The 12,627-nt window shown below is 43.5% G+C and overlaps 1 protein-coding gene across 1 annotated transcript in view; it reads left to right on the plus strand.

Annotated features, from left to right (window-relative positions):
- SNRPD3 (small nuclear ribonucleoprotein D3 polypeptide) overlaps positions 1 to 3,719 on the plus strand; it is a 4,871-nt gene extending 1,152 nt beyond the window's left edge. The window contains exons 2-4 of the mRNA XM_009643092.2: positions 323 to 472; positions 1,231 to 1,423; positions 2,631 to 3,719. Of these exons, the coding sequence (XP_009641387.1) occupies positions 347 to 472; positions 1,231 to 1,423; positions 2,631 to 2,692 (381 nt within the window). The 5' untranslated portion in view covers positions 323 to 346 and the 3' untranslated portion in view covers positions 2,693 to 3,719. The remainder of the gene's footprint in view (positions 1 to 322; positions 473 to 1,230; positions 1,424 to 2,630) is intronic.
- The last annotated feature ends 8,908 nt before the right edge of the window (positions 3,720 to 12,627 follow it).

The following is a 12,627-nucleotide window of genomic DNA, read 5'->3' on the forward strand; positions in this document are numbered from 1 at the left end:
TCCGGCTCAGCGCGTCGGCGCTCAGCGTGGCAGTACCGCTACGGGGTGCACCTGGTTATACAAGTGGTCCGTTATCTGCTATTTGCAAGTGCGTTTTCTGGGTCAGAAAAGACTTGGAAACGACTTTTGCTGATCTTTTAAGTCTTTTCTTCCCGTGAGCATCTTTCTAGAGAAGTTTTACTAATGCATTGTCAAAGCATATTATGTGTTTGGACAAGAGAGAATTAGCACTTTGTACTGGGAAGGATCATAAGATTGTGTAGGTATAACCTAGTCTACAACTATTGTAATTATGTCCTTTGGTTTTTTTTTCTTATCTCAGGTGTAGAGCCACAGCACTGCAAACATGTCGATTGGAGTACCAATTAAAGTCCTGCATGAGGCTGAAGGCCATATTGTGACATGTGAGACCAATACAGGAGAAGTTTACCGAGGCAAACTTATTGAAGCTGAAGACAACATGAACTGTCAGGTAATACCTGCTTCAGAAGGATGGAGGGAAGGCTATCTGATCTATGCCTGGAAAGGCTGATAGCTGGCTTATTGGCAGCTTGATTAAAAGACTGTTGCTTTTAGTCTTACGATAAAGAAAACTGTAATGCTTCACATACACCATCTTACTGTAGTGAAATGGATTTGGGATTACTGAGCACTCCAAAGAGGCCAGAGCTTATTCTCTTTGGTTTTAGAGTCAGTTTGGGCATTCTTGTCAATAATATTAGGGTTCTTAAAATTCTGTTCTCTTGGCAATGTTTCTGCTGGAGTTCTTTATTTAAAGCCACTGAGTGTAAGAATAAACAAACCTTGATTTAAGAAATTGAAGCTTTTTTTAATGCACGTTACTGTGGTCATCCCAAGAAGGCTTAATTTTGATTGACTTTAGGCAAGTCATTGTTGAAATCAAAATGCTTCCTTAACAGTTAGGACTAGAACAGCCTTATTAAAACTGATTCAATATAAGAAAACAAAACTAACACAGCTGATAAAACTAATTTGCAAACTGGGGAGAAAGCAAAAGTCCTGGGCCTGCTTGAATAGTAGCATCCTTAGGACTATGTTTAAATGGTCCTGGATCTCTTGTGTCAGAACTCCGGTTGAGAAAGCAGTATGCTTGGGAAGTCTTTGGCTTTGGTACTTGAATCCTGGCTGTATATTCCGCAGGCAAGAGGAATGGGAATACAGAACTGTGTCAGAGGCCTCTACGAGCACTGACTGGTCTTTACCTTCCAGATGTCCAACATAACGGTGACATACAGAGATGGACGAGTGGCACAGCTTGAACAGGTGTACATCAGAGGCAGCAAGATACGGTTTCTCATTTTACCAGATATGTTGAAGAACGCTCCTATGCTGAAGAGCATGAAGAATAAAAACCAGGGTTCTGGAGCTGGGCGAGGTAAAGCAGCTATTCTCAAAGCTCAAGGTGCGTACAATTTGTTTATGGTCTTTTTCCACCCCCCCCCACACGTTTTGCTATATAAGAACTGGAAAACTGTCATCTCTATCACTGAGGAAGTGTAAGCTGTAAGAAACTGAAAGATTACATTGTTTTTCTTTAGTCTGGAGAAGAGGAGCCTGAGGGGAGACCTTATCGCCCTCTACCTGAAGGGAGGCTGTAGTGAGGTGGGGGTCGGCCTCTTCTCCCTCGTAATGGATGATAGGATGAGGGGGAATGGTTTGAAGTTGCGCCAGGGCAGGTTTAGGCTAGACATTAGGAAAAACTTCTTCACTGAAAGGGTTGTCAGGCTCTGGAATGGGCTGCCCAGGGAGGTGGTCAAATCCTCATCCCTAGAGGTATTTAAAAGAAGGATAGATGAGGTGCTTGGGGACATGGTTTAGTGGTGGGATGGCAGGGTTAGGTTAAAGGTTGGACTCGATGATCTTAAAGGTCTTTTCCAACCAAAGTGATTCTATGATTCTGTATATTTCATCTTAATGGTGGGAGTCAAGACTCAAACTGTCCGATTACATGAATGTGTGATATTCATGCTACAATAACTTAGATATAGTGAGTAGTCTTATTAAATGGCAACTTCATATCAAACTTTGTCTTCTGTTTTCCAATGATTGTGGCCACTAGCTGTTTGGAATACTGTTCTTATTAAGCTTTTGTAGAAAAACAAATTCAGATATTAAGATGGTACTTAAACTACTGGGAAGCTGTAATTATTAGCCATTCTGTAGTACATTCTCATTTGTCCCTTTCTCAGGGGAACAATGGAGTTATAACAAGGTTGAGTAATAGTCATGGGCCGCAAAGTCCTTGGTTAACTTTAGCAAATGCAGTAAGGTTACATCGGGGAGTAACATCTGCTGAAATGTACTGAGTTCTGCTGCAAAACCTTGGAAGAGTTGGGCTACACAAATTTGTGTGTCATCTCAGAAAGAACACAAAGTGTATAAATATTCACTGCATCTGTTCTAAGTAGCAAGGCTGTGTACCCATCAGTTCTTGTTCTTCTCATAAAATTTTTTGCTGTCATCACACTTTCTGAACTTGATAGGATAGCCTAATTTCCCTGCTTCTAAGCTAGAGACTTTGAGTGGTTTTTATGTTTTGCTTGTCAGCTGTTGAGATAAATATGCAGTTATGTCAAATTCATGTCATCCTTGATGTTTTCTTTCTTCAGTGGCTGCAAGAGGAAGAGGCCGTGGTATGGGCCGTGGCAACATCTTCCAGAAGCGAAGATAATTTTGGTCTTGACCAACAAGCTTTTTTTTTTTTTTTTTTATGAGGGGGTATTAACTTGACTATATGTGCATTGGCATCAGTTTTGTTTAATAAATGTTTCTGACAAACTTGTCTGCTCTTACATGACAGGACTCCTCTTGGGCAAATATATTGTAGGTTGATTTCAAACTTTACCTGTTCTGGAAAGTAGTGGACTTTATATCTAGATTTGAGTACTTTGTATTTGTGTGATGCATTGACTTTTAAAGATCATCATGTTTCATTTTTCTTCTTCTCGTGTTGTCATTCATTCTCTAAAGAATTGGATGGCGTTCTTGATGAAGAATTTTTAACTAGTGTGTTTTAAGGTCATAGTAACAGCTGCATTTATGGAAAATACAGCAAAGCAGAGGCAGATTCCTGAGAAGCAAAGCACTACGTTCATTTGCTTTATATGGACCTAGAACAGATAGAGGTCCATCCTGAGATCTGTACATTGAGCTTGTATTCTTGCATTTCTAATTTTTCTCTTTGGACACAGAGTGAATTTTTCATAAGGAAGACACAACTTTGGTAGCCTGAGTCTGTATTTGCAGTGAAAAATTCTATTCTAACTCTCTTGGTAGTTTTTCTCTCTGCCTGGGAACAGAAGTCAATATAAAACAGGCATTTTGAAGGATAAATTTGGAATGTTTTGTAAATTTGAAAGGTAGTGCAGGTGTATGGGGAAAGTTTTATAAATGGTTATCCACTAAATAAACTCAGCACAAATGCTAATTTTCTGAACAAAACTTAGGATCAACTTCAGCTTTTGGTCTTAATGTCTATACACAGATCATCAGCTGATCTGCAGGAAGCCAAATGTAGTTGTAACTATTTTGCTGAAAGTATAGTGTGGTGGTTCTTACTCACTTAAATGGTTGAAATGTTTAAATGTAACACTTCTGTACCTAACCACATACTTGCATACAATCAATTATCAGTCTGTACATGTACAAAATCGCTAGTCTTGCTTTTCTGCTCTGATGCTGTGAAGACTATCCCTTGCGTGCAGACATGGAAGTTGAACTAATGTATTCATTTGTTGAATTGTCTGTAAATAAAACTGTATTTGGTCTCGCAGCACTAGAAAAACCCTGCTACGTGTTCTTCTGGGTAGTAATTGATCCTAAATATCCTCCTTAAAATGTGTTTAAGGTACGTTTGAGCTTAACTATAAAAACATTTTAGAGTTGTCTTATGCCTGGACTGAGGAACTTGTCCAAAAGACAAGGCAGTTTTAACAAAGCCCGTGGCATGTGTGTCATGTTCGTATAGCAGTAATGCTTTCCTGAAGACAGTATTTCCAACTTGGAATGAGCAATTTGGCCCTTTAGTAATGATATTAAACGCTTCCTTGTGGAAATGCGTCATTCTTCAAATCGACAGTCACTCAGAAGAGAATTGTGACTGATAGCAGTTGATAGGTCACTTGCCCCTCAGAGTGTATCTGTGTAAGATACCGGCAAGTAAAACTGCACTGGTCTGTAGGCAGACACCCCCCTTTCTAATCAGTGGTAACAACAGCTGTTTGTATTGTTTGGAATTCTTATAATTGCTTTGGTTCTACCTCTTACTGCGGGAGAGAAGACATAACTTTCACAGAATTTCCTCCCCCTGCTTAAGTGAAGTCTTCTGCATTTCACAAGACTGTTGGGAAAGACAATCTTAAAATCAACATGAAGCTGAAGTCCTTTTTGAGCCTTTATACTAGATGCCCACTGAGACTGACATTTTTTAACACAAAAAGGAGAAAAAATTCCATCCTGCTGCTGTACCATGAGCGTCATGGTAAGAATTGAACTGTCTGCTTGTAGTATCCCATGCTAATGCCTGGGGTCTCTGGAAATGGGTTGGTAGGTAAGAATGGGCATTTCTGTCAACATCTACTGGCTTTGCTTGTTGCTGTATGGTGGTATACAAGATGTCCACTTCCCTAGTAGGTAGTAGTATGGCTATTTGAAATAGATGTCTCTTATTTGCAGTCTGTTAACCGGGTATTCCTGCTTTTAATATATCAGGCTTGTGATTTTGTTGCTAATCAAGTTGGAATTTTTGTACAATGTTACACTACCGTCAACAGGCAGAACAGGAATGGCGTGATACGTGATTATGTCCTGTATAACTTCAGTCAAGGAGCTATTGCAAGATTTTAGAGGGTGCTTCTTCAGCAGATAGAACTGCCTTGTCTTCTAAAGCAAACACCTAACAGAAACCTGAGATTGATTAGTGCAACAATGAATTGCCCTAAATATAAACTAGTATAGGATGGAGTGTGTGTGTATTGTTGAAGGATGGCAAGCTGTTCTTAAAGGGTGTCATCCTGGCCGTGGCTGATGCACAGTCAGTGATGAAGTTACAGTTACCTTGTTTAGTAACGGGAGAGAAAAGAGCTGTACTCACAGTTTGAGCAAAGAGAAATCACTGCCAGAACTACTCTGGGTCTGGCTTCTCTTGAGTCTCCCTGTAACCTCTCGAAGAAACCAACAGTGAGGATTGCCACATCTTTTTTGTGCTGGGACTAATCTGGTACTTCCCAGCCTTCAGAGCTCTGTTTCTTTGTTCTGTAAGGCCTCCAAAAAGAACCGTTAATATGTGGAAAAGGAAGTAAGGCACAGGTGGAGGACTTGACTAAAAGTATTTTTTGGAAGAGATTCAACATCTTGGTAAGGCTGCAAATCTGGCCCATTGGCTTTGCATCTCACTCTTCCCTTCTGACTGTTAAATAGCATGTAGCCTTTTCTGAAGGTTAGATGCTAGCTGCTTCTGCAGAGGGCAGGGCCACCACGTTTTGACCAAAGACTGAATGGCAAAGGCTTTGAAACACCAAGGGGAACCTTAAAGGGTATAATGGTTAAATGCTGTTTAAGCAAATGAGAGCTGTTTGGCAGTAGCAGGTTGGGGGTTGTTTCCAATGGTGATCGTTGGCTTACCTTTTCTATTGCTTTTTTAAAGTTCCTGTTCCTCCTTCCTGTGCAATGTTCTCCCTACTGAGATCTCCTCTCTCTGAACCAGTTGATGTGGCATTCAGCAGCGCTGAGGGCAGGGGCTCAACTGTGAATTTCAGAAACAACCCTCCCCGGTAGGTTTGACTGGCAGAACAAACTCTGCAATGTATCTGCTTTAAGAATTTTCAACCCCTTCTGATGTTTCTCACCTTCTGTGACTGTCCACTGAGCATGCAGCAATGAAACCTTTTTAAACTTTTTTTTTTTTTCCAACCAGTGTTGCCTTAGCTTTTAAGCCTTATTTAAAACATGTAACATCTCTAATCCACATCAGCTTTGAAGAAGATACACGATTTTGCATAAATTAAAAGCTTTGCACTATGAATTCAGGTTGAGGCTGAGTCTAGGATGAACTGCTTACCCTCTTTAGAAAGATACTGTGAATTAGTGCTGAAAAGTTAGAAGTTTCACGTTGGTAGGAATTTCAGCCCCAGCCAAGACAAGCGTATCACTTAGCAAGTTCTGACTAGGCTAACTGATAGGCTAATTTGTTATAGGCTGCTTTGAAGACCCTATGTGTGACATGTGTACTATCCTTACAGCATGATTAATCAACATTTCCTTCTAACAAATGACGTCTCATCCACTAGATGGCTCTGTCGGTAAGAGAATGAAATACAAAAAACCAGAACCCTCTGGAAGGAAAAAATGCAGTAAATGTGACTTGTGCTATAAAATCCATAAACTCAGTGCTATTACAAACTCTAGCATGAAGGTACTCAGCCTATTTCTTTCCCCTTCAGTGTTCCAAGAGTTCTGGCTTCATATGCACCCAGGTTATTCCAGCTGTTGCGCGATGCTGTGTGTTGCCCTGGTACTTGGCTAATTGGGCATGTGCACTTAGATAGGTCGTGCAGATTCCTCAAGTTCAGCAACTTAAGCGGTCTGGGACAGAGGATGCTATGGATAGATGCAGCTGTCTGTTTTTAACATCTGTCCTTATTTGTCACTGTCTTTTTCATCACAGATTGCAGCATTTTTCATTCTTTGCCATTGCTTTGTGGGGGGGTTTGTAAACCTCTTTCTGTTCAGTGGGTTCCAGGGCTCACCGTAGCTTCCTGCTTTTGACAGAGAGAGACAAGCTACTGGCCTGAAGCTTTGACATGAACTTGCCCCTTTGATATCATTAGTGTAGATGCCTTTGAAGTACTCATGTGGGACAGAGAAGCTACATTGCAGCACTGCAAAACCATGCATGGAGAAGTGCAGGCAGGATTTCACCCAGTCCTCCTGAGTCAAAACCAAGGTTGTGTTCTGGTACAAAAACTGAGGGGAAACCCTGATAACAGCAGAGAAGAATGAAATGGTTGGAGAAGGCATCACTTGAAGAAATTGCTTTGCACGGAACTGTAGGACTTTTCCTTACTGACCAGGTGCTTTCACCCTGTAAGGTGCAGTTCTGCTCTGTGTCTAACTTTTATTTGATCCTAAAGCTGTACTTTGCTTTAGTTCATTTTCCAAGAGTACTCTGCAAAATATCAGTCTGCAAGGTATTGTTTTATGACTGAGAGGCTGGGGAGGGATGCTGTGCAGATGAGGTAAGTGTCAAGCTATGGTGTCTCTCCTCTTGAGTGTCATTATGTGCCACGTTGTAAAAGCCCTTTTCCCCAGGGCAATAGAACTTGGTTTATACCAACTCTTAAAATTGCAGGAAAGGCAGCAGCCTCTTCATCTCTGCCAGTAAAAGGCAGAAGTAAAGGGATGTGGCCCCTAAATCTCCCATGCCCTCCAGAAAAAACTTCTAGAAGGGCAGAATGGAGTGGAAAACGTGAATTTCTGGTGCTGGTGGTCAGGTTAACTGTCCAGTCTGTATCTCTTTGCTACTTAAGCTTCACAGTGAGCTTTCATTTAAAGCAGAGATATTCTGTTTCCTCTTACCAGTAAAATGTGAGCAAGGATGGAAGGCTGACGTCCCAGTGGAGTAATGATTTGGTAAGGTAGCAAAGGGTGGAATTCTGAGGTCAGGAAGACAGTATCAATGATTTGGTTGCTTATTTCTCAGCCACGGGTCAACATGGAGGAACAGTTCTCCCAGGGTTCTTTGATGTTTCCATCCTGACAGAAGCAAAAATTTAAATCTAGACTTGCACCTTATTGCAGCTAAGCTAATTTTCAGACAGTAAGACCTGGTCTTCCTCCTTTCACATTAGATAAAGCTAACTTTATGGGACCTTCCTGCCTTCAGTGTTTCTTTGGGAGGAAATATGGACACACCATGTTTAAAGCATGGTCCAGAATAGCCTTGAAACAGATGCTGATACGGGCAGTGTGCTGCAGATTACTTTGCAAGAAAGATGATAATGTTCTTCACCTCCTCATCCACTTGGGGACAGATCACGCCTGCGGACAGAAGAGCTACCATATGACTACAGCATGCTGGTGCCTGACATAGCCAAAGCAGCGCTTGTCTGCAAGTACTTTCTGAGATCAAGTTGCATTTTAACTGCTTCAGATGTCCTGTTGTTGGCTGGTCCTGTAATAATAGTTCTTGATAGCGTCAAGAGTACTTTGGAGGTAATGAATAAGGAAGTGCCATCCTCCTCTACTTATGCTAACTGTTCCTCAAAGACTAGGGTGTGGGATTATTTAACTCGGTGTAGAGGCTGACATTAGTGTACAGTATGAGGAGTAGGTTTGGGGTGGTTTTACTCCACCTAATTCAGACATTTAATGAGAAGAGCATTTTGGGTTTGTGTGTGAATTGGTTGTTCCTAGTAGACAGGCTATTGTTCCTGGCACGGGACCAGCCATTGCATAAGCAAGTATTGTGCAGCCCTCTGCTGCTCAGCAGAGACTATCGGAGTCTATGAAAAGTGGAGATTTTCCAGTATCATTAATTCAGGGGAGAATGTTGAAGCCCTGGCAAAGAAACAGACTGTATCCAGATGATGTGTACTTATGCTGGGAGAAATGAAAAGAATGGCAGGAAAACACTATTACTGTTCTTTTGTTTAGTGAACTGCTTGCAGCGAACATTTAATTTGTTCTTCATTTTCCCCTGCCTGAGGACTTAAAATCTGCTGTCTGGTTGGGGGTTTGCCCTATTTCCAGCTCAGTGGGGAGATCCTGGTACATCTACTCCAGTGCAAACCACTGCTTGTTGGGAGGCAAAACTACTCACATTTTGTCCCACAGTGTCTAAAATGTTAACAGAGAGTGGGACAGAGCATGCAGCCGAAATATCAACAGCACGGGGCTGGTGATGCAAAAGGCAGGCAGTAGGAATGCCTGGATTTGCAGGGAGATGGTGTGTTATACGGAACTGTCCCTTTAGCTTGTTCATGGCTCCATGCTGTAAAGGGCCTGACCGCTGCTTTCATGTGCTTTTCTTTGCAAAGCTCTTATAGGGTATAAAGACATTGTCACCTCGCATTTCACAAAGGGAGATGGAGACCAAGCCACAAAGAGGTTTAGCCCAGGATTTGGAGACAGATTTGGGCCCACAACTCCTGCAGAAACCAATGAGCCAGGCACCTAAACACTTTTCAATCCTTATCCTTAAGTGACTGGCGTAACAGTGTTCCTGGAGCTCAGGGACAAAGTCTCCAGAGGCCCAGTGAGTGCTCTAGCTGCTGGATCATCCCAGAAGTGATGGTCTCTGAGCGTTGCCTCCTGCATCAGTCTCCTGTTGAACAGTAAGCCACTTTATGGTGGCTTATTGGAGTGGATACTGCTTAGGATATTCAGGCTGCATTGCTGGAAGCCCCCTTAGTGGCAGCTGGAAAAGTGCAGTTTTGTTGTTTCTGTTACAGCTGGTTTGTACCATCTTTTCTGACTTCTCTGCTCTCCTGCAACAAACATCAACCCTCCTTGTTAGGCAATTCCAGTAAGGCCTGCTGAATCTGGGCTACCTTGATTTAATTTCATCCTCCTTCCTTAATTCCTCCCTTAATTTCATCCTTAATGGACATGGACTGATGTTCCTTTCTGGAGAATGAAAGAATGTTACCTGTAAGTTTGTAACAGCTGCAGGTGTGAGTCTGCTGTGGATTCCTGTGCTTCTGGCAAACATGTTTACTCACTATAGGTAAAAGCGAAAAATGTCTTTATGGAGAAGTGCTTTCAGGGAAAGACATGAGACTGTGAAGCTGAAAAAGAGGTTACAGTCTCTGGCTCAGTTCTGGAGGTTTATAGGTAAGTTGCTTGACAAAGTAGTCATACTACTTTCCTTGCAATGGTATGGGGAAGATAAATCACTGGTAAAATTATCTTGGTTACTGTGGTAAGAACAGCTTGCAAATCACTCTGCCCAGGTGCAGCCAAATATGACAATTAGAGGATTAGGCTTATTTATAATCCTCCTTTCAGGAGGCTTGGTCCCATTTTCCGGGTAGAAGCCTCTCCACCCCACTTGGCAGAAGAGAACAGACCTCTGCAACAAAAATGTGCATTGGCTTTGTATTCCAGTTTTGAATGAGTTGAGTGCAATTTATGTCTATAAAGGTATTTGTTGTCTAAAAGTAGGAGCTGTCAAGGTTGTTGTGTTTGGGCTTTTTGGGGAGAGGGGCTGAGTTTTTGGGGAGGTTCACAGTATTTAGCCCAGATAGAGACACAAGTCAGGCCATGACTGTTATGAGCCTACAGCCTTGAAGAGGTTTTGGAGTACTGCAGCTGACAGCCCTCAGGAGATGTGCTGTGAAGCTGAGAATGTGGTAATGCACAGATCCATGTAGTGGCATTTTAGGTTGCTTATTGGTATCTTTACTGTATTCTAAAATCTCAAGTAAACTGCAGGGTGAATAGGGGTTTGTTTTCGTGGTTTTTTTTTTCCCTGACACAATATCCAGCTGAAAAACGGAACGGAAGTGTGGAGATTTTTACTCTTCTATAACAAAAAAGGTGTTGCGGTTTGTTGCTTCACAATTGAATGAGCTCCTTTCTGCACAGTCTCCTGTCTCTCTGCAACAGCCCAACAGCAAGCCTTATTTTTTTGCAAAGCTCAGTTGTCAGCCAATATTGTTCCTCTTTGAAGAACACTATATAAAAGTGCACATCAGAGACATCTTCAGATCCAGACAGGAGTGCGTCGTTTTGCCTGCAGTCTTGTTCACCTCTTGCTTTTCAGGGCAGTTTGGATACAGCAGTAGGGAGTGCTGTGGTTTGGGAAAAGGAGTGAATGTTGCTGCTTCTTTTCTCTGGGTATTTGTGAGAATGTGCTGTCTTTGTTTTGTCTTTTTACTACAACATTTTTTTCCATTTAATGAGCCAAATTTGACATGGAGAAAGTGGATGAAGCTCTAGAGAACTCATTAGAGGTTTTTCATGACAGAATTTGACTCCAAATACATGAAGTCTGATCCTAAACCTTGGCAGAGATTTATACTGTGGGATGTGCTGAAGCCTCTGGCTAGAGGCTGTTGGGAGGGTCCAAGTAGCAGCCCTCGCTTTACCTCTGCAGCCCCATTTGAGCCTTGCTTTTAGCGTGTGTTTCAACTCTCTCTTTTCGGAGCATGATCCTATCCTTAGGCTGCAACTAATGCTATGGGACACACCGATCCCCCAGTCTAAGGGTTACACTGGGGATAATTCTAGCAGCAGCCCTAGTTTTATTCTGACACTCTGATCCCCAATCCTAATTTATGTCTTGGCTGTTTCTGAACGCCAAGCCCAGTGATGGCTCCAGTTTTTTTACCTGGTGGGGGTCTCCCTGGACAGGCGCAGGGCACCCACCCTGCATTCTCTCGCTCCCCCCTCCTCAACAGGGCAGGGATAGAAAATAAGAGGGAAATGCTCGCGAGTCAAGATCAAGACAGGGAGATCACTTACCAATTACTGTCCAGACAAAACAGGGGAGAATGAATTTATTGCTACTTAGAATAGGTTTGGATAGTGAGAAACAGACAAAACAACACCTTCCCACCCCCACCTTCTTCCCAGGCTCAGTTTCACTCCTTCTTCCCCGACTCCTCTACCTCCCCTCAGCAGTGGTGCCAGGGGATGGGCAAGGGGGGGCTGTGGTCAGTCCATAAGAGGTTGTCTCTGCCGCTCCTTCCTCATCATGTTGTTCCCCTGCTCCAGCGTGGGGCCTTCCCGACAGTTGCCGTTCCATAGGGCCAGCCCCCTGCTCCACCATAGTCACCCCACAGGCTGCAGGGGACTCTGCTCTGGTGCCTGGAGCACCTCTTCCTCCTCATCCTCTTCCTCCTCCTCCTCTGGCCTTGGTGTTGCAGGGCTGTTCCTCACACTTTTTCTCCTCACCCCTCACCGCCGTGTGGTGTTTTACCCTTTCTTAAATACACTTTCCCGGAGGTGCCACCAGCCTCAGAGCTGTGGCCATGGCAGAACTGGCTGGAACCGGCTGTGCCCGGCAGAGTCGGCCTCCACCTCTCCTCAGCGAAGCCCCTGCAGCCCCGCTGCCAGCCGCTGGGCACGGCGAGGGCAGTGCGAGCTGTGTGTACCTCAGAAAGACCCAGTGGGTGCATCCTGCTGTCCCTGCTTGTAGGAGATGAGTGACCACCCAGCTCCAGAGCACCTGGGGCACCAGGACGGCAAAATGTCTTCTCTCCTCTGGGACAGCTGAGGTTAGTGGTCAGGGATTGCGTTCTTCTGGTTTGGCTTAATTTCTGCTTAGTGAGGGACAGCAGGAACAGCAGGTAGGAGCCAGGCATTGCCTGTCTTCCTCCTGCTTTGAAGAGGGTCCTGCTGGGTGTTACAAGGGAGTCTCTATTACGGTCTTCTGAAAACAGCCAAAGTCTAGAAAGTCAGTGAACGCCATCAGTTTAGAGGCAACTCAGTGAGCTGATAATATTGCTGAGGGACAGAAACAGCACAGGCCGTGCAAAAACTGAGGTGATGCTGCCACCTTTTCTGCTCCTGACCTTTCAGTTCAAAAGGTGACAAAATGGCTGATCGCTCCCTTTGCCCTCGTGCAGTTAGCAGTGGGGAGGCAGGAGGCTCGGGGGCTGGCTG

Source organism: Egretta garzetta, unplaced genomic scaffold, assembly GCF_000687185.1.
Source record: "Egretta garzetta isolate BGI_Z169 unplaced genomic scaffold, ASM68718v1 scaffold447, whole genome shotgun sequence".
NCBI classification, from domain to species: Eukaryota; Metazoa; Chordata; class Aves; order Pelecaniformes; family Ardeidae; genus Egretta; species Egretta garzetta.